Source organism: Brachypodium distachyon, chromosome 2 (assembly GCF_000005505.3).
Source record: "Brachypodium distachyon strain Bd21 chromosome 2, Brachypodium_distachyon_v3.0, whole genome shotgun sequence".
Taxonomy (NCBI): domain Eukaryota; kingdom Viridiplantae; phylum Streptophyta; class Magnoliopsida; order Poales; family Poaceae; genus Brachypodium; species Brachypodium distachyon.
Window position 1 is genome coordinate 46,255,985 of NC_016132.3, and position 21,254 is coordinate 46,277,238.

The 21,254-nt window shown below is 47.8% G+C and overlaps 3 protein-coding genes across 3 annotated transcripts; 1 reads left to right on the plus strand and 2 right to left on the minus strand.

Moving 5' to 3' along the window:
• On the plus strand, positions 1–3,819 carry LOC100826442 (peroxidase 19). Its single transcript, XM_003569477.4, has 3 exons — positions 1–607; positions 777–998; positions 2,887–3,819. Exons 1-3 carry the CDS (start codon positions 302–304, stop codon positions 3,460–3,462), a joined length of 1,104 nt encoding a protein of 367 aa, XP_003569525.1. The 5' UTR covers positions 1–301; the 3' UTR covers positions 3,463–3,819.
• A 2,760-nt stretch (positions 3,820–6,579) lies between these two features.
• LOC100825505 (WUSCHEL-related homeobox 7) lies at positions 6,580–10,425 on the minus strand. Its single transcript, XM_003566928.4, has 3 exons — positions 10,072–10,425; positions 8,753–9,880; positions 6,580–7,059 (listed from the first exon to the last, which is right to left on the minus strand). The coding sequence occupies exons 1-3, from the start codon at positions 10,220–10,222 to the stop codon at positions 6,797–6,799; spliced, it is 1,542 nt and encodes a 513-aa protein (XP_003566976.1). The 5' UTR covers positions 10,223–10,425; the 3' UTR covers positions 6,580–6,796.
• A 7,813-nt stretch (positions 10,426–18,238) lies between these two features.
• LOC100826758 (ras-related protein RABA1f) lies at positions 18,239–19,868 on the minus strand. Its single transcript, XM_010233813.3, has 2 exons — positions 19,323–19,868; positions 18,239–18,875 (listed from the first exon to the last, which is right to left on the minus strand). The coding sequence occupies exons 1-2, from the start codon at positions 19,544–19,546 to the stop codon at positions 18,440–18,442; spliced, it is 660 nt and encodes a 219-aa protein (XP_010232115.1). The 5' UTR covers positions 19,547–19,868; the 3' UTR covers positions 18,239–18,439.
• Between the last annotated feature and the right edge of the window lie 1,386 nt (positions 19,869–21,254).

Sequence of the window (21,254 nt, forward strand, 5' to 3'; positions counted from 1 at the left end):
CAGTTGCAAAATCACTAGTCAGGCTAGGTTTACTGTGCACACCAACTGGAGAATAAGTTAGCAGTACTCTCTCTCTCTCTCTCTCTTCACGGGAGAGCAGTATGACTCGCGTTCGTCCAACTTAGCAAACACATGCTCTCGATCGGCCTCCACTGCTTGTCCAGATACCTACAAACAACGCCCTCCTTTCTCCCTCACTTGTCTCGCTCGCCCACGCTGCCTAGCTGCTGCCGCGCCACCGCTACGGGCTAGGAGATAATAAGCCAAGCTAAGCTAACCCTCTTCTTCGCCCACCACGACAATGGATTCCTCCACTGGGATCCGCTTTGTCTTGCTCCTCGTCGTGTCCCTCGGCGGCAATGGCATGCGCGCTTGCCGCGCTCGGGAGGCGCCCTTGCCATTGCCATTGCCGTCGGCCGCTCCCGCTACTACTGCAGGAAGCAGCAGGAGGGCGCCGGAGCGGCACGGGCTGTCGCTGGACTTCTACGCCAAGACGTGCCCCGCGGTCGACCAGATCGTCGCCAACGTCACCGCCGCGCGGTTCCGCGATCACCCGGCCGCAGGCCCCGCCGTGCTCCGCCTCTTCCACCACGACTGCTTCGTGGAAGTACGTAAGCAAATTAGTCAATCTTAGCACGCACGCACATTGCACGATTCTGTTACCTGCACCCACAATCTCGGTCACTTTCTTAACGAACGGTCAATTTTTCCTTTCCGTGGCATGCACATTGTTGGTAGTTGGTACCGATGTCTGATCGAACCGAACGAACGTACAGGGGTGCGACGCGTCCATACTGATCGCGCCGACGGCGGCCAAGGCCGGCGACGCGGCGGCACGGGCGCCGAAGGTGGAGAGGGACATGGAGGAGAACAAGAACCTGCCGCAGTACGGGTTCGACACGGTGGAGATGGCCAAGGCCGCCGTGGAGAGCAAGTGCCCCGGCGTCGTCACCTGCGCCGACGTCCTCGCCCTCGCCGCACGAGACTTCGTGCAACTGGTACGCTACGCATGCCTGTACCGGTTAACCGCTCCCGCCATTATATCTCCTTCTTTTTTTCTCGGAAAAAGGCTGTTCCATTCATGCGACAATGCGCGCGCGGGGCAAGCCTGACCGACCACAAAGCCATTGTTCAAGTACAGTGCGACTCCTATTACGCAACGCAACCCAGCCAGCAGACTGGCAATTAACGACGGGTTTCAGCGTGCGTAAATAGGAAAAAGCGATGCGAGTACGCGGCATTGCAAGTTTTGCAACTCCCAAGTCCCAACCGCCCCAAAGGAGGACCAGAGCGAGACTTGACCGGGGCAAAAAGTTTATCTGCTTTGCTTTTAACTTTTGCATGGGGATAAAGGCGCGCGCACCCGGTCCGGCCGCCATGCCCGCCCGTGCCGATGGGCGGCATGTGACGCCGTGCGAACGGCGTCAGGAGCAAGGCGCATGCTCAGATTACCATGCGTAGCTTAGCCAAGTGCAACAGGATTATCTTTGCCAAGTACGGGCCGAGCCGGTAAAACAAATGAGACCTGCTCTGTTTTTTTGTTTCCCCCGTGCTGGTGTAAGTGAGAGTAGGTTCTGGATTACGGAGTCACTCGGCTTCAAAAGGAAAAAAAAGAACCTTGCAAATCAGAATGATCGAGTGGATTGTTTGGGTGATGGGCCCGTTCTAGCTAGGTAGATAAAGCCGATAGCTTGGAGATTCGGTAGTCTCTTGGATCTTATCGTCACAGGACAGCAAATTAAGATAGGCTCGAATCGTGTCAAAACCAACAGATTTGGTGCTAGCGATAGATATAGGTGCACACTGATTTTCTCCGTCTGTCCCTGACATCCGTCGCTGCTTGTAAGCTAGCTAACCGAACACAGCAAGCTGTCTTGAGTAGCTAGGCGCCTCTGAGGCTCTCTGAGCAAGTCAATTGTCCCGTTCTTCTTCCATGGTTCTTTTTCTCTCCCACTATCATAAATCAAGCGTGATGCCTTGGCTCTTGCATTGTCGTGTACTCGTGTAGCAGGGCCCTCTTCTTTTCTGGACCAGTATTGCGTAGGCCAAAAACTCACAACTCGAAAGGTAGTAATAAATCATAACGCATCGGCTCATCATTTTTCTCGAGCGTAACGTACATATTCCTAGGAAACAATTTGTGTGCTGGCATGACCAACTTATGTAATATTCATCTTTCCATGAATATGTCAATTATCAAGATGTTGGTAGGCCAGCTAAAAAAAGATGTTGGTAGGCCAGAAGTTGCAGCGATGTTTCAGCAGGCCCACAGACACTAGGCCGCGTGTGGCTTTAGGCTTGGATAAGAAAAGCCCATCTACGTTAGGTCAGTCCTGCCTAAAGTCCATGCTATATATGTGGGGTACAAATTGGTGGAAAATACTCCCTCCATTTCACAAAGAATGTCATGCACACATTTCAAAATTTTACTTTGACCAACAATTAGACTAATGATTTAAGACTTATGTGTTACAAAAATTATATCATTAGATTCGTATTTTAAAAACCTTTCCAACGATATAAAATTTGTAACATATAATCTACATACAATTGGTCTAATCGTTGATCAAAGTTCGACCTCGAAAAGCGTTGGCGCCACTCTTTGTGAAATGGAGGGAGTATCTCATGCAGAAAAAAAAAAGTTTCTTACTAGCAGTGATAACGAATTCTTTTGCCAGTTAAATGACCCAGGATCATGGTTTGCTTTAGGCTTGGATAAGAAAAGCCCATCTACGTTAGGTCAGTCCTACCTAAAGTCCATGCTATATATGTGGGCTACAAATTGGTGAAAAGTATCTCATACAGAAAAAAAAAAGTTCTTACTAGTAGTGATAACGAATTCTTTTGCCAGTTAAATGACCCAGGATCATGGTTTGCTTCATGCAGGCAGGTGGGCCCTACTACGCGGTGAAGAAGGGTCGGAAAGACAGCAAGGTGTCCCTGGCGGGCAAGGTGCGCGGCAGCCTCCCACGCGCCAACTCGACCGTGGACGATCTCCTCCGCGTGTTCGCCTCCAAGGGCCTGGGCCTGAACGACCTGGTGGCGCTCTCCGGCGCGCACACCATCGGCTTCGCGCACTGCGCCCACTTCCTGGGCCGCCTCTACGACTTCCGCGGCACGCGGCAGCCGGACCCGCTCATGGACGCCCGCCTCGTGAAGGCGCTGCGCATGGCGTGCCCTTCCACCGGCGGCAGCGCCCGCGTCGTGGTGCCCTTCGACGTGAGCACCCCGTTCCAGTTCGACCACGCCTACTACGCTAACCTGCAGGCCAGGCTGGGCCTCCTGGGCTCCGACCAGGCGCTCTTCCTGGACCCGCGCACCAGGCCCATCGTGCAGAGCCTCGGCGCCGACAGGGCCCGCTTCTTCCAGGCCTTTGTTGCCAGCATGGACAGGATGGGCTCCATCCGCGTCAAGAAAGGCAGGAAGGGGGAGGTCAGGAGGATCTGCAGCCAGCATCTGTAGCCTAGCTAATGGAGTGCCTAATTAGATGATCTCTCGTTCGATCCCTTCGCTTTCATGGTCTACACGAGAAAAGATAAGCTTACGGCACGGTTACACGCGGATGGGGCTTGTTCAGAGTCCAGTAGAGCTATCTTTTGTCGTGTATGCCGGCCATTGTAGAGAGTTTGTGCTAGCTAGTGCAGGAAATGTACGTGTGCAGGTTTGTGTGTGCGTTAATCTAACGTACGGGCGTGCCAGTTTGTAAACGCACGTCCCGTATGTTGGTGTTCGTGGCTTCCTATTTGTTTGGTTGGATTGGATTTGGATTGCAGGAGCAGATGTGAAATGATATCTGAAGATGTTTATTTTTGCTTGAAATTCTTAATGACAATTTGACAAGACATGCGGTCTGTTCTGGAAGAAATGCTCAATGACCATTGGCACGTGCAAGCTGAAGCAACGAAAACTACTTTCCTGGCAGCAGTCAAATGCCCACGCAACATTTTTCTCCCATCGGTCGTCCAAAAAGAAGGCAACCATGGATCCCACCAATGGTCGCCGGACAACTGAAGATGATGGCCCAAGGGCCAAGGGAGCAGTAAATGGAAAAGCTGCCCGGGGAGCAAAGCAATGGACGTCTCTGTCCAAGACAGGAAGCCTAGAGATAGAGAGAGGGGGAGTATGTCAAGTCGCGTCACCAGATCCTACGTTTTGTCCCCACGAGCACGTCGATCCACATCCGCTCTGCTGTGTTGTGTTGACGACAAAGACAGAACCTTGTTCCATCCATCCATCCATGTTGACTGTATGTAGAGAGAGAGGTAGAGAGTCAAAGCTGAGGAAAGAAGGCGTCCGGTTGGTCTGCCGACGTCTCGACGGAAGGACGGTCCTGCCCTGTACTATGTAGGTTCTCTCCTGCGCTGGCTAGGGGAAAGGAGAGGAAGGGGGCCCTGGGTTTCTTCCTGCTGCACCTGCACGGGAGAGGGCTGCCTACACGTAACGTATGTCGCCTACACCTGCTACAGTTGCACGAGTATGGTGGTGGTGCCTGTGCTGCCTAGCCCTAGCAGATGGATGGAACGAGCAGATCGAAAGAACCAATGCAGATGGTCGTTTTGAGAGACTGGCCCTGGCCGGCTGGCCTCTGCACCGCGCAGTGCTGATCGTCTCCAGTTCGATCACTCCGCGCTCGTGTGCCTCGCTAGCTGGATTCTTTTTCGTCGTCAGGTCTGCAAGTTTAAGCTGTCCATTTGTTTCAATGTTTTATGCATGTGCATGACAGCATGAGTTGCTATTACCGTCAAACACAACCACCCCTACCCTACTCTTGTCTGTGCGGTTCTCAAGGAACAGCTACTTGTCCGCCACTGGTTGAACATGAATTTTGACCACCAATATTGAGTCTTTTATTTTTAAAACTTAGAAAATGGACAGCTTAAATAAAAATCTCACCGTAGTTTACAATAATTGCATACATGTAGTTATTATAAGGATGTGGTATCCCACGCGCCTAACTTTTAAGCAAAAGGTTTAGATTTCAGTTGACGTATCAGAGTCTTTGGATTAAGATGTGAACGTCATCCTCATTCTTAATTATCCCACGTGTTGTCGTTGTATTAAGATCGGGCAGCCAAGCACATTGACTGATCTCTAACTAAAACACAGACGAATTCTCGATAGCAAAACCATTGTCATAATTAGATACTTAATAGTTTCCAGTTTACCGTAGAAAAGATTTGATTTGTAGTCTGTCAAACGCTTACCCTTTTCTTTGTGCTAGACTTATGGTTAAAAGTTTACCGCCTAGGAAGAAGTTGGATTGTGTTCAAAATCCTACGATATTTGAGCATAGAAAACTAAATACGTCATTTGTTCCCAGGGGCATTTCTAGGGGAGCATTTTGAGAATTACACGGAGCGATGACCCTTGTACAATACTTCGTCTAATGTTGATTACAAACCCCAGAAATAGTTTGCTCACCTGAAGATTACTAAACAAAATAGTGGAGATTTACGGAGTAAGGCCCGATTTGAAACAAAGAATTTGCAAAGAAAAATTGGGGTTTCCTATAAAAAGTTGACTTCTGATTCAGTACATCCCCCTCCTCTTACGAAAACACAAGGCCGGTGCAGATCATTCTGTACACCTTCATAAAAGAGGACACCATGGGCATTCAACAATATCTTCTTCTCCTCTCCGCCTGGCTCCAAACAACACTTGGTGTTTTCGATTTTGCCTCAGATTGCACCGTTGGATCCTCACAAAAATTCACGTGATAGTAGTAGACACAATTCCACACGATCCCACCGAAGGGATCGGTGAAACATTTCTTGAGCCAGAGGGAAACATGCGAAAAGTTGTATGTTCGTGCTGTCCCGCACGGGCGCGAGAAATCTAAACAACACCCGATGTGTTTTGAAGTTTTCCGGAGATTCCACCATTGGATCGCGATGAAATTTCATATTGTAGTAGTAGACAAAATTCCGCACAATTCCGCCGAAGGAATACATGAGGACAAGTCGGATGTTCGTGCTGTCCCCACGGGTCGCGTGAAATCCAAACAACACTAGATGTTTTGAAGTTTCTGGAAATTTCACCGTTGGATCTCAATGAAATTTCGCATTGTGGTATAGAAAAATTCCACACAATTCCACTGAACGGATCGTCAAAACATTGTAAGAATCAGCAGGAAACATGTGAACATCGTGCTATCACGCCACATGAAATCCGAACTAACACCAGTCTAAATCTGCCACTTACAACAAAATATGACAGAGTGCATGCGCGACTACAAACTAAACATTTCTTCGTGTATGCGCAGTAACTGTACTGGTTTGCTATAGTCTTTTTATGTCATGTTTCTGTACACACCATGATGGCTGGCTATGCATATGTTGTGCTAGACCTAGACCTACCTGGAGTCCGATGCCACATTTAATCCTCTTTTTTTTGCGAGAAATGCCACATTTAATCCAGGAACAGTAGGTTTGATCGTACGTACAGAACCAAAAAGAACTTTGGCTGGGTGCATATATAGTGCCAAAGGAGGCATAGCGGTACTACATTGATCAGCCCAATATTGCGAACTCTATTTTATTGATCGAAAACTCCGAGTACTAACATGCATATTAACCAGCCCATCCAACACGGCGATCACTGAGAGAAAGGATGAACGATTAAGCTATGGATCATCCAGACGTTCTAATACACGATGGAGTAATTAATTAGCAGACACGTACGATAGATTAAGCTAGCTAGATTGAGATAAACATAAATCCTAGATGGAGCAATCAGTGCGATCGATGAGGAGATCAACGCGCGGCCGGCCGGGCTGCACTGCACACGGTCAATTTGCTTATATCAGCACGCAATAGTAGATGTCACCGTGCTGGAGCGGCTCGACGGTCAGTCCCAACGACGCGTCGACGGCCAAGGGTTCGAAGCGCCCGCTCCTGAAACGGGCAAGGACGGCCCCCTCGCCGAAGTAGGTCTTGACGTGCAGGTGCCCGGCCGGGACGTTGCACACGGCGTTGGTGCCCGCGATGCACACCACCGCGGCGCCCCTCGGGACAACGCCCGTCCCCGCGAACCCAACATCCGCTGCTTCTGCTTCTCCTTCTGCATGGATGCGTAGATAGAGAGACGGTAAAAAAACAAAAAAAACGGCAAGTGGTATTAACTGCGTGCATGTATGCGCAGCAGAGAAGTTATTGTGGCCCGTGACCGTGACTTGAGAAATGCAAAGACGACTACGAGGAAATCCAAGCGAGCTGGCCGAGTGACAGTCGTGGACTGCCATGCGCACGGTCGCTCTAGGTAAAAACGCCCTCTGTAGACTCTAGTGGGAAAGGAACTTTAAAGCTACAGCGTGTTTGCTTGGAGGCCGCGACATCGAGCAGGAGAAAATTTTGACCACAATCGCCTCAATCATTTTCACCAACGTACACGCGCGGAGTACTCCTATACGCAGGCGTGTAAATTAATTGCACGCATCCCCTAGTATATACGTACGTACAGTATACCCTTTCTTCTCTTCAGAGAAGTTACTTGACAAGACCATACAAAAGAGGCACAATTTATGAGTTGTGACTTGTGACCAGGACCTAAAGTTAGTAGCCCAAGTTACCGCCCTTCGTTCAAACGGGCTCCCTTTCGATTTTGTTTTCATGACTAGATTTCCTCTAATCTGTCAGCAGCAGATAAATTCTGGTCTTTTCACACGTGCACTTAATTTCTACCGAAACTAATATAGCTGCTACCGCAAGTGTGCTTGACGTAATCTCACACCATCACTTATTACTAAGCGGCAAGCATGTACTCCCTCCATTTCATAAAGGTTGGCGTATTTCGTTTCGTTAAGACAAACCTTTGACCAAGAATTACTCTATTTATATGTAAGTTATATGATACCAAACCACGATCATTAGCAAGAACTTTTAAAAACGAATCCATTACTATAAATTTCATGTATGAAAAAACACATATCAATAGAGTTTTCATGAATCAAAACCTTGTCTTAACGAAACAAAATACGCCAACCTTTATGAAACGAAGGGAGTACTGTATATTTGTGCTTCCGAAGTCCCATTTTTCATTTAGGAATCTTATCGAATCTCAAGCTTCCATTCCCCAACTCTCTGGTCCTATCATGAACATATGGAAATAGCTCCATGCATGGAAGCATATGGGTTCATTACTTGCTACTAGCATGAATGTAGATATAATGATGTGATGTTTTTGTCACCGCAAAATAGTTCTTATATTTGTAACATCCCATCATGAAAACCTACTCTTTATTTTTTGTTCATGCACTACAGTTCACAATTTTTTTGGTATTGCTTAAAGCTGTGCGCGCTTTACAAGCTGACCAAAAATCCCCATTTTTAGCAATGCATGGAAAAGTCATGCATATGAATGAACAGTTTGTGGTGACAAGATTTGTGTGCGCATGCATAAGAGAGTTTAGATGGTTCAACCTTGTCTCGTTGCCATGCCCATGCATCGATCCCTAGAGTCAGAAAAACGATTGGAGGCCTATAACACAACACCAAGCAAGGAAACAAACAAATATGTGACGTCTATGCGAAGATCTAAACAATGGCAATGGGCAAGCTAGTATCCAAACGGAGCTGAAATGGAGGCACAACACTACAAAAGAGAGAAATGCACTCCCAGATGTGACGACACTTATAATCCGTAAAAGAAATGAACATACGTTGGCATATGATACGAATGAAGCGAAGGGAAAAAAAAATGAACACATATAAATGGTGCTCGATCCAGGATAAATCAACACATCAGATAGAAGTACCTTGCAAGTGACTGTAGGTGACCGCTTCAGAAGTAGCAGCAGTCGTCGTCGCAAATAAATTGCTCAGCCCAGCAGCGGCAGCGGCCGCACTTGCAACGGTGACGGCGCCGGTCTCCGGCGAAGAAGCCGGAAGAGGCAAGACAGCAGTCGGCGCAGAGGTAGTAGCAGCATTTACGGCCGGCGGCGAGCTGAGGCCAAAGCCGTAATGGAGCAGTCCAAGCTTCGTGGCGTCCTCGTGTGCCACGTCCGTGGCAACAGCCGAGGCGTTGAACGTCTCACTGCTCTTGCCGAGGCCGAGCTGATCGGCACCGCTGGGCCAGTGCTGGCCAAGCCCGCCGGCGCCGATCCATGCGCCGCTCCTGGTGGGCCCTGCCGCCAGCTCGTTGCAAAGGCCCAAGAGCATGCCCGCCGGTGATGCCGGCGCCGGCGCAGGCTGCTGCACTGGGGCGTGCATGTACTGCGCGCCGAGGATGGCGGCGAGCTCGCCCGCCGACAGGCAGTGCCCTTGCGGGTACTGCAGGAAGATCGGCTCGACGTCCGTGGCCGTGGGCACGAACTCCTCCAACGCTGCTGTCGCAGCTGGAGCCGACACCGTGGCAGGCTGCAGGCCCAGGCCCAGCGGCTGGTAGTGCATCTGCTGGTGACAAGCGGCGGCGAGCGGCGAGAGCAGGTCCATGGCCGCCGTGGTCGGCTTGACCGGCTTGCTGGATCCGGAGGAGCGGTCGGAGGAGGATGAAGAGGAAGACGTTGGCGCCATCATCGTAGGCGAGACGTGCGGCGCCTGCAACTGCTGCTGTTTGGGCTGGGGCGTCGTGTACGGCGACGCCGCGGCGTGCTGGCGCGCGGCCGGTGCGCATGCCCTGGCGGGTGCCGCGCCGGCGCGGGAGGCGGCCCCGGAACCTGCGGCGCGTAGCAGCTTGTTCTTGGAGCGGGACTTGCGGTTCTGGAACCAGTAGAAGACGTTGGCGTCGCCGACGGGGCCGTACTCCTGCAGCTTCATGCGGATGCGCGGGATCTCGTCCCGCGGCGGGTTCGCCATGCCGGAGTTGAACAGCGCCTCCAGGATCCGGATCTGCTCCGGCCGCGGGTTCCACCGCGGCTTCGGATCCGTGTTCCTCTCCTCGGGCCCTGCAACCACAGCAATATGTATATAGAAGTTCATCGATCAGTTCATCAATTCCCCGGCCGGCCCGTTCTCGATCTCGATCACCCACATCGAGTAGTACCGCAACAGACTAGATACAACAGCAACCCTATCGAGTAGTACCGCATGCAAGTCCAGTGTAACAGTAGCATGCATGCATCGCGGGCGGGCGTACCTGAGAAGGGCGACTTGAAGGTGCGACCGGCGGTGGATCCGGAGACGAGGGAGGGGGGCGAGCTGCTCATGTCAGGCTGCGATTGCCACAGCTGGCTGGCATGCTTGGACCGGAACATGCTCGGCCAAGTCTGCCTGTTCGGCGAGGCCATGCTTTCCACCGCCGGAGCGACCCCTAGCTTGATGATGATCCGATGGTTTCCTCTCCGGCCGGCCGTCACAACACGAGCTAGCGGCGGCTGCCTCTTGGTCACGACTACTGACGACGGCGATAACCAGTGAGACTGAGAGAAGGGAACAGCCAGTACAGGTAGGGTTTCGATCAACGGAGGAATAGCGATCAGCTACGGCGGGGTTTTCACCTAGCAAAGCTGTATATGCATTCCTTGCCTATTGCTGCCTCTTATAATGGCCGCACCTGCCCACGGTGCGACAATAAATGCATACTCCTAGCTAAGCTAGTGGCAGCTGCCTTGCCCGGCCGGCCCCGCCCATCGGTCTCCTACTAGCACACGTTTTAAAGTACTGTTATCTTTTTGCTTGGCGATACGTGCATGCATGGAGGCTTGCTTGATGGGTTTGCATCAGGAGGGAACTGATGGACGGTTGCCCACCTCTGGGCCACCGATGCCTGATGGGTGCAAGTACGTCCTGGAGCAAGCTTTACCCTGCTAGTATGACAAGCAAGGAAGACACGGAAAACCCAAGACTCTCGTCTCGCCCGGCCCTTCTCCTGCGTGCGTTTCTGCATGCCTCTGTTGTTGCTGTCACTGCCTTTTCTGCATCGATCAGGGCGGGGAGCCGGCCGGTGTGACGCGCTCACCTGGGTGAGGCTAGCTGGGGCCTGGGGATTGCAGGTTAAAGCCCTGATCGTCGCATCTGCAGCCGGCAGAAACGAATGAAACTGTACTTACGTTTTACTCGGCCAATCATTCAATTGCTCTTCTTTTTGTTGAGAATCACGTGAACTGGAATGTAATGGAATGGTTACAAAAGTTGAGATTCATGTGTTTGGTTCTAACACAGAAAAATGGAATGGAACCGTATGGTTTCTCAGAGAATATTCCCTCAATATGTCTAACCATCTTATTCTTTAAAAATGTAGAAATGAGCTGTTTCCAAATAGAACTAGTGATCTAAATGTTTGTGTTTGGTTCTTAGGATATAGAAAAATAAAATCATTCCATTACATTTCATTCCTATAAGAATAAAACCGTTCCGTTCCATTCCATCTCGTTCTAGAACCAAACACTGCCTTAGTAAAGTCGAGAAGGTGTGTGTAACCTAGAGCCACTAACTAGGCACGGTACATTATACGCCTATAATACCTTTCTAGGCTTCTGCACTGTGCCAAGATTCAGTTTGATGTTGGAGTCCATGCATGCATGTGCTTCGAGTTGACACGTCAATGCGATATGACCCGTACGTCGTTACTTGGACGAAGTATAGTAGACTACCCCTTTGCGACGGGATACGGATGGACGGATACGAATACAAGTTGTACACGATTTGTATCTGTCTGAAGTCTCAAGTAAAATATTCGATCCCGTGCATTACTGCATCCACATCGCGACGTGTCTCTCCTCAGTAATTGTCCGCGCATTTCGCGCTGTTCACGAATTTTGAAGCTCGCGCGATTTAACACCCCGAAGTCCCCCAACGACTCACACGCAAAGGGTGGGTCAAGAAATTAAACTGGATCTACATCTGCATGTTCAAAGGAAACGGCTGGCGATCGATGTACCGAATGTTGGAAACACCTTGACGGTTCCCCAGTTTTAATTAGTCCCATTTTGCTCTAAAAAAAATTAGTCCCATTTTGGGGGACAGAGGCACAATTTACTCGTTTTATCCGGTCAAAAAGAGGTGTAGTTAGTGCCAGTGGGAGTGGACTGTATGTTTACTGGTTGCATGCTGCCATCTTTCTCCTCTCTCTATCTCTCTCTGGTTTCCTAGCTTCCTTCATTCCTGTGATTGCTTGGCTTGTTGTGATTGAATAGGCAATGAATTGAAAGAAGATTATTCTAATGGAGTCGCTGCATGGAGTAATGGTGGTCTAGGCTGGGCCTGGGAGGACGGTGTACTGTGTGCATGCACGCACACACGCATTGGATGTGCTTTACTGTGTGTATTGCTGCTTTGGAAGGTCAAGAAGACCAGAAAAGATGTTGCTGATGAGAGAGAAAAAGGACGACCGGGTTGTTCAACTGGGAAATTCTGGTCCAAGGCAGTAGTAATGGCAAATTGGCAAACCTTCGCTCGCTATTGGCATTTGAATTGGAAACATAGAATGAAATGGATTGACTTGAGGGCATGCAACAGTGATAGTACATGCGTGGTGCTGCATCTCACTCTCTCTCTTCGCATGCACCTGCAGACAGATCAAGCCATAGATGGCTAGTGAGCTAGCTAGGTGATGTGCCGCATTTTCCATTTAAATTAAGGATCTTATCGGACTCTAGGAATAGGAGAAGACAGAAATTTGGGGAATAACGCAAGTGCAAGACATAATATTACAAACAAAAAATGCATAGGAAAATTCTAGAGATAGTCATTGAATGGGTTATGGGACGTCATATCTAACATATAAAACGATCTCAATTCTAAATGGATATTTGTTTTATGGTGCCATATCCATAGGTACACACAAAATGGACCAAAAGATTCCAGCGGCACCAACAAATTAAACATTGTACAAGAGTATAGACTTATGAAACTCGAGTAACACAGGCAAAATATGTGTTGAGTACAGTGATACTAAAAGCCAGAAGTAGTGACAGGAAACACTCAGAACACATACGAGTGGCAATAAAAGGTAGTACCTACAAATCCAAGTCACTTATTTTCGGACGGAGTGAGTACTACTATATGGAGTATGTTGCCATCCAGTTGCCTACATCCGGACATTTGCAAATGAAAATCGACAGTTTCCAAAACATGCACATGCGAATCAATCAAACATTGCGCAATGACAATCAACAAATCAAGTAGAGGCGTCGCCATCAGCATGCACACGAGCAGTATCGCAGCCAGAAGCATCATCGCCATCTCCGCAGCGAGCAGTATCACCGTCGTGAGCAGCATCGCCGCCATCTTCTGTCGCGAGCACCACATCTTCCGCCACGAGCAGCACCGACTGAAGTTGCGGCAGCAAGAGCTTCCCGTCTTCATAGCACGATCTCAACACTTCTCATCTTCCTGCCAATTGATCAAGCCCTCTTGGATCCATCATCATCACCTTCTCCTCGGCAAGCAATTTCACCGTCACCCTTGTTCTCCTCAATGGCGCGATCCTGCGAGCCTTGAGTTGGATTCGCTTTTCCTCGATTCTTATCTTGCGGTCCTCCACGTCCCAAACTGCTTTCCACCGTAGCAATTTGTGCCTTTTCTTCTTTTTGGCCGGCATGGCAACTTTTACTTTCAATTTCTTGGTTGTGGTGCTTTCTTCGCACTTCATCAAATCATCGAATTGAACTTGCGTCGGCTTGCTTCTTGAGCTTCGCGTTCTCTTTCTTTCTTCCATCTGCCCCTTTTCATGTTTCTTCCACCCTTCGGTGCATCACCATCACCATCATCGTTCAATTCGACTAATCCCTCTTTTTTCGGGGATGTTTCGTCATCCCTCAACCTGCACTTCTCACTTTGCTCGCCCCCTACTCGGTTTGGACATGGCGGAGAAGGATCCAGGCACCGTCGCCACGGGAGGGAAAGTCTCTCTAGACGACGTGGTTGCCAGTCGATTTTACGGCATCAGTTCGCGTCTTTTTTTCCGACCGGAACCGTAGAATAGAGATTATTTTTTGGAGGTCTGACATACGGGATCTAGAGATGCTCTTTCGGAGATCTGATATACGAGATCTGCTAGTGATGCTGTTAGTATTTTCCGAGTGGACTTTCCTTGGGTTGATTTTGGTGTTTGAAACCCCAAATGACTGATGACTAAGTTTATCGAGAGCTCTCTGTGCCTTCCAGAAAATAGCAGGCCTGCAGCGGGTGCGTTCGTGCGCACGTCTGCACAACTCGTGTGTCTCCTCGAGGGGATCGTCTCTGCCACCTGTCTACAGAAACATCAACATGGGAAGCCATAATAGAGAGAGAGAGAGAGGACGGTGCAGCAGAAAGTGTGGGAAGGCAATCGCGTTGCTGTTGCCGGGGGGGCAGAGAGAAGGGCTGCCATCCATGGAGCTTCTCGCTTCGGCACGAACGGAGCTCATTATTTCGCTTTCTGCTGCGGGACGATGGACAAACGGGACATTTCGTGCGCACGGCCCTCCCCTCTCGTGTTTTGCCTCGCAAATCCACGTCGCGCTTTGCCTTCTCCGTGCCAGTCCGAGCTATAAATTCCTGAAAGTACACACGATCCCATTATTAGCTCAAGCTCGTTTTCCCTCTCTGAACTGTGCGAAATGTTCTGAACAACGCAACGGCAATCCTCAAGGACACCTCCCCAACTCCGCCTAAGATTTCTGATTGTTATTCTGGAGTACGTACTACTCCGTGGACCGTACTCCAGTATAGACAGCTCTCCCATGGACATAGAGAGGTGAGGTGAGCACCGGTGGATTTCTTCTTCCCGCTAGCTATGTGACGCCAGCTCCCTGAAAAGATGCACTCTCCGCGTGCCTCCGATGACCCGATCCGCATGCAGACTCTGGATTCATGGATCGCATGCAGACTGATCTGGATCCAAGCTGCGAGGCATTCTTTCAGCGAGTTTTTTTTACATCGAGTTCCTGTGCTCGTGTGCTTGTCTGTGTCCGTTCGCCGGATCCGTGGCACGGAAAACTTTGATTTGGCTTGTAGCGATGCTTAAACTGAGGTCCGTTTATTTGGGTCTTTAATTGGTGCTCGATCGATTGGCTAGCAACAGATGAAATAAAATAAGTTGCAGAGATGGCCTCAGTTATTGACTTGCAATAGTTTAGCGTACGTACAGACGTCTCCCACTCCTGTCCATGCCGACGAGCGGTGTGTATTTCTTTTCATTTCGTTTCGGGGTTTACTGTACGTCTAATCTTTGACAAAATTTCTTTTAACTGAGGTCTGTTATGGGACACCATTAGCAAATATCTCAGGAAACCATCGCAGGACAGGCAAGCCAAATTTCACGCGACAAGAAAAGAAAAACGCAATTCAGCCCAACAGTAGGCCCGGCTGAAGGCCTGATGGCATCCGAACAATATCTCATACAGCCCAACAGTGAGCCGGACTGAAGACCTGATTGCAGCCCAACATTATCTCATGCTTATATACTTGCAGCAGGGGCCTCTGCACTCTGCAGTACTGTTCTGTATGCAATCAGGCGACAGCATTTTCAGGCCATGGAGTGTTTGTATGTGACTGACTATGGCTTGAGCAATTCTTGTTTCTCAGTCGGCCAGCTTAGCACGTTTGAAGGTTTGATTTTATTCCCGACCGGCATTGTGCTTGGCTTGCTGATGCCTGACAGGCAGCCTCGCGCTAGTAAAGTCATGGACTTTTTTTGTGTTTTCTTGCTAAATCTATTTAGGGCAACAGGTTTCAGATCACCGTACAACAATATTTCAGAAAAAAAAAGATCACCGTACAAAAGGCCTTGGGCTCTAGTTTTTCTATCGTTGCAAGAACAATACATAACATGACTGGAAAAAAGAAGAGACCTTTCAGAAAAAGAGAGACGAAAGCATAAACACACAGAGCCAAGTTAGCATGTTCTACCTTTCAAAAAAAAGTTAGCATGTTCTAAAAAACAGTGTCCATCTCCATGTTTAATGGTACACACATGAGTTTTGGTTTCAAGCATAATAATAAATCAAACATTCTCACGTGTTATTTATGCAACTATAATTTTTGGGATGTGCAACTAGTGCAAAAACAACAATGACCAATATAAAATGCGACTCAAATATATTTTCGTGCAATATTAATCCTACGAATGTGCAACTTATCGGAACTGCACATTCTTTATTTTAGCAACCATCTCCTCAATCACACAACATACAAGAATCTTGATGCTAAATCAGATGATTGTTATTGTTGACCTAGAAACAATAATTCCTCGGTCATATAACAATTATGAAATTTGATTATTTAAAATATTCTAGCAACTGATCGCACATCCACTCAACTTATGTCGCGTACAAAAACTGCAACTTTATTTTATTTTATTTTACGAAATTGCTGGTCAATAACCCACAAAAATAATTGAATTTCATTTGTAAGCTCTATACCAAAAGTTAATTGCAATTTCAGGCTTCATAATGTGCGGCAATCCAATTTCACATCTTGATACCTAAAGTTGCAAAAATAATTATGTAAAATATTAGGTGTCAAAAGTGAAACTAGTCCATCTAGTATATAAAAAAATACAAACAATATCATAATGTAGATCTTCCATTTAGTACATAAAAACCTGCATAAATTACGCATGATACACGAGGTGCTAACTCACCCTGGAGTGCAATAAGGAAAAAAAACAGACAGGTGAGAAAAAGACTCAGCTTTCTCAGCAACGCACAAACACACACCTGTGCCAGTTAGGTGAGCCTAGCTCAGGTGTTGTGGTTCCTTGTGGTGGAACCAATCCACACAGATTCAAATCTTAGACTTGGCATGGATGCTTACATTGTCTAGATTTAATCTAGGATTTAACTGACGCCTTGTTTTCAGTGGTAGATGACGTATCTGTCAACAGCGAGACGTTTGTGGTGACTTCGTCAATCTCTCAAGACTCGCCGACCCGACTTAGTCTTTCGAAGATGCTCATAGGGATAAGATGTGCGTGTGTGCGTTCATAGGAAGGAATGTTCACGCGTGTTTGTGAGTGCTTGCGCTTGTACGGTGTTTCTAAAAACAAACACCTCTGCCACAGCCTGCACAGCAAATTCTGGCCCGTATAGCAAATCCTGCTCCAAATCGGATAAAGGAGAGGCCCAGCCCAAGACAGCAGGAACAGATAAACTAAAAGGGCCAAAACCAGTTTCACTTCGTGGGACAAATACACAGGCTTTTCTGGAACGAATCTCGGAATTGACCTGGCGATTCTCAGATCGACTCGAATGAGAAATAGCATCCGTTTTTATATGAAACTGGAAGATCAAATTGTGATACACTAGCCTACGGTTTAATAGAATTGATAAAATACTCATATCAACAGTATATACCTTTTTTTTTCCGGAAGCACATCCGAAAGGAACCTCAAAGTTAAGCATGGGTAAGAACAAAATGCGCTAGAAAGACATGTGTTGGTTTGTGGGGCGTTAAATACTGATGCTTATCCATAGAAAATCAAACCGGAAATGTCTGTTCGGTAGATCTAGGCTACTCCTTCCGTTTCATAATTCTTGTCAAAATATTACATGTATCTACAAAATTTATAAAAATAGATACATCCATATTTAAGCAAATTTGAGACAAGAATTATGGAACGGAGAAAGTACCTTCTTAAAAAGGGTTGTTATCGATGACGATGCCAACTTTGAAACTCATGTTGCTAATGTTGTGATGCTCTAGATGTTTTAGATCGAGAAGACTTTATTTTATTTATTTTGTTAAGAACGAAATATGGAGTGGACTGGTCATTCCGTCATTTTCACTCCTCACTTTGAGGAGGTTTTTCCTAAAAATTGTCGTGTCAACTTTTGTATCTTGTTTTACCTATGCTTACTTGTTTGTTGAAGTTATCCTCAAACCAGTAATTTTTTTCTCAAGGATTGACTGCGTTGTTTGTTGTTCCTCCCTCAACCCTCATGGGGCATAGAAACGACTATCTCGTTGTGATCAAAAAAAATTTCGAGGTAATCAACGGGGGAGAAGGTCTCCATCTGTATTATATTACCACGAACGAGATTACAAATGATGAGTTTTTCGTGTCCAAAATCAGCCACAACACACTGATTCACACCTGGTAAAAGCACAATACTCCATTGGCAAACATGACTCTTTGCAAGGGGTCCTTCGAAGCTCCAATCCATTTTGTTTCTATGGTGAGGAAAAAAGGTTGTGGTTGTGACTGGACTGGTACGTCAAAGGGAGAGAAGATGGATTGTGAGAAAGGAATGGTAGTGTGTTTTGGTTCCAAATGCATCTCGCAATACTATATCCTAACGTTCATCCAGTCGGCGCTTACTGACAAAGTAGCCACGGCCTCTGGCCTGTGAGGCATCTTTTGGACCTAAACAGCAGCAAACTGATGCAGGATCAAGCAGACCAATGAATATCATATCAATCGAGCATACTACCCAATCAACCACCACGGCACCCCAATGCAAAGGAGCGTTCCACAAATCCATCACGATCGCAACATCATGCAACAAGTGCAACACAACGTGCCCCCATCAATCCATCCATCAGCAACCACGTACATACCAATCGAGCTGGAGTAGCAAAGTTTAAGCCGAGCAGCAACCCCCCGTGTTCACCGGAGAGACTTCATCCTTGGCGGCGCCCACGTTGATGGTCTTGCCCCTGGGCGGCGCGGCGGGGTCGTCGCCGATGTCGAGCGCCTTCTTGCTGACGACGCGGTAGATCTCGCCGAGCACCTCCGTGAAGGCGCCCTCCACGTTGGTGGACTCCAGCGCGGAGGTCTCCATGGAGAATGTGCGGTGCCGCTCCGCGAATGCCCTGGCCTCCTCTGGCGGCACGGCCCTCAGGTGCCGCAGGTCCGCCTTGTTCCCCACCAGCATCACCACGATGTTGGCGTCCGTGTGGTCGCGGAGCTCCGCCAGCCACCGCTCCGCGTTCTCGAACGTGATGTGCCGCGTCACGTCGTACACCACCAGCGCGCCCACCGCGCCCCGGTAGTAGGCGCTCGTGATGGCTCTGTACCTGCGGATGAAAAATGCAGAGAACGGGTCAGGCTGTTTGTTTGCATCAGCACGTAAAGTGGTTTAGTAACTTTTTTTTTTTTTTGGAAAGGAGTGGTTTAGTAACTTGGCATTGTTGCAGAGATGAGGTGGTAACAAGCAAGTTGGGTGCGTATGCGCATTGTGTTGCCCATTCATACTACTAGTACTTGTGATGAACATTCGATGCTAGATTCAGTTTAGGTTGAAACTGCTGCTCCTTCCAATCCAAGCATGAAGATGGAGAAATTCATAACAAGCGCTTAATGGTTGAACCAGTGCTACTACCAATTATAGTCTATACTAAATAACCAAGCAGACCTTGATTAAACTGAATCCTAGAGACGACATGAGTTCTGAAAGAAGTGGGCAAAACAATTCTGCAAACAGGTAGCGGGCAGAAGAATTTTCTCTCTCTCTCTCGTGTTACCTTTCTTGGCCGGCGGTGTCCCAGATCTGCGCCTTGACGAGCTTGCCATCGACTTGGACGGTCTTGGTGGCGAACTCGACGCCGATGGTGGACCTGGTGTCGAGGCTGAACTCGTCCCTCGCGAACCGCGACAGCAGGTTGGACTTGCCCACGCCGCTGTCCCCGATCAGAACCACCTTGAACAAGTAGTCGTACTCCTCCTCCGCGCGGTACGCCACCGCCATCTCTCTCTCCCTCAAGACTTCCTGAACTCACCCCAATACCGAATCTGCGTGGCCGGCCTTGCCGTTTGATTTGATCTCGTTCCCCTTTCCCGCGCGCCGGTGCGAGGAGCTAAATACTAGAGCAGAGCCGTCTCTCCGCTTGAGCTTACCCTACCAGGACTACCACCACAACGCGGTGCGGGCGCGGCGCGTTTCTCTTCTTTTCGGTTGGGTTTTGCTTTGATGCTTTGGGGGAAAGAAACGCGAAGAGGTCGCCGGGGGTTGCCTCGCTGATCTTTTTTTATTTATCGGCCGCTCGCTCGCTCGCTTGCGGCAGATTGGACGCGAGTTGGATTGGCAAAAGGTAGAGAAAGCCAAGCGACGCGAGAGATGACGACGATCGACCCGTTGTCCCGGTCGTGGTTTCGTCTCGGTGACCGGGCGTATGCATGTGTTACCGTCAACGACTCTTCCATCTCAAACAAAATAAAATTGAAACTGCCAATAAAAAGCATCTTTGGCATGTGTCAGGCTTGACCAAGCCTTCGCCTGTCCTCTCATTTCGATTTTTATTCTCACTTGGCAGTTGGTACGACTGGTGCTCACGTCTTGTTAGCTGGATTCGGGCGCACCCTGTAAAAAAAAGCTGGATTTGTTTTTAGAAAAAGAGCCCACAGGCCGCAGCCCTTGTTCCATACTTCCATTACTTGAAGGAAACTTTGGGAAAAAGATAATAATCCTTGAAGGTAACGATGTCCAACGATTAATGGTGCTGGTTCATAGTCCAACTATCATGCCGTTGCTATCCAGTACTTCCTCCGTTCCATAATTCTTGTCGAAATATTACATGTATCTAGACTTTTTTAAGAATAGATACATTCATTTTTGGGCAAAATTTGAGACAAGAATTATGTAACGAAGAGAGTACTTCTTTTTAGTGATCCTATAGCAAAACACTAACTAGTAAAGAACAATTTTTAAGGGCCTCTTTGATTACAAGATTCTCAAAACGCATGAATAAGAAAATACATGATCAAAGTGACATGTCATCTTGAATACTACATGATTCAGATAACGTTTGATTGTGCATGAGAAAAACGTAGAATTCTTACAAAAGATCGGAGTGGATGAAATTTTTCTATGAATTTAATGCAAATAAATCCTTAGTAACTTTGACCGTTCCAGACACTGAACCAACGAAACAGATAATTCCTATGAATTGAAATCCTTCAACGGAAGGAGATTATTATTATTATTATTATTATTATTATTATTATTATTACTCGCTAAATTAGACAGAATAACTATACTATATTATTTGCGCTATCTAATACTCCCTCCAATCCTAAATTGTTGTCATTGTGACAACAATTTAGGATCCGAGTGAGTATTATTTCAAACTTTGGTGACGAACATCATCACCTTGTCAGTCTTTGCAATAGATTTAATTGTCTCAATTACATAGGTACGATGAGTTTTTTTCTATTTTGATAATAGAAGGTGAGTAAAGTTTTTTTTGCAACAAAAGGAGGTGACGGACCGCCACCGACGGTTGGCTCTTTTATAACATTAGAGAAAATATGAAAACAATGGTGAAGGGAATTCTCAAAATATGGGTACATATGGAAATTAAGAAAAACATAGTTTTGGTTTATAGTAAAAATATATACATATACAGGTACTGGGTAGAAACATGTGCTTCATTTGGCACAGCTCCTTATGGTTATGT

Excerpts from the sequence above, each read along its gene's own strand:
- LOC100826442 (XM_003569477.4), top strand. The coding sequence starts at position 302 with ATGGATTCCTCCACTGGGATCCGCTTTGTCTTGCTCCTCGTCGTGTCC. Across the intron at positions 608-776 it reads ACCACGACTGCTTCGTGGAA|GGGTGCGACGCGTCCATACT; the intron begins GTACGTAAGCAA and ends ACGAACGTACAG. Across the intron at positions 999-2,886 it reads CACGAGACTTCGTGCAACTG|GCAGGTGGGCCCTACTACGC; the intron begins GTACGCTACGCA and ends TGCTTCATGCAG.
- LOC100825505 (XM_003566928.4), bottom strand. The coding sequence starts at position 10,222 with ATGGCCTCGCCGAACAGGCAGACTTGGCCGAGCATGTTCCGGTCCAAG. Across the intron at positions 9,881-10,071 it reads CTTCAAGTCGCCCTTCTCAG|GGCCCGAGGAGAGGAACACG; the intron begins GTACGCCCGCCC and ends CTGTGGTTGCAG. Across the intron at positions 7,060-8,752 it reads CACCTACAGTCACTTGCAAG|AAGGAGAAGCAGAAGCAGCG; the intron begins GTACTTCTATCT and ends GCATCCATGCAG.
- LOC100826758 (XM_010233813.3), bottom strand. The coding sequence starts at position 19,546 with ATGGCGGTGGCGTACCGCGCGGAGGAGGAGTACGACTACTTGTTCAAG. Across the intron at positions 18,876-19,322 it reads GACACCGCCGGCCAAGAAAG|GTACAGAGCCATCACGAGCG; the intron begins GTAACACGAGAG and ends TTTCATCCGCAG.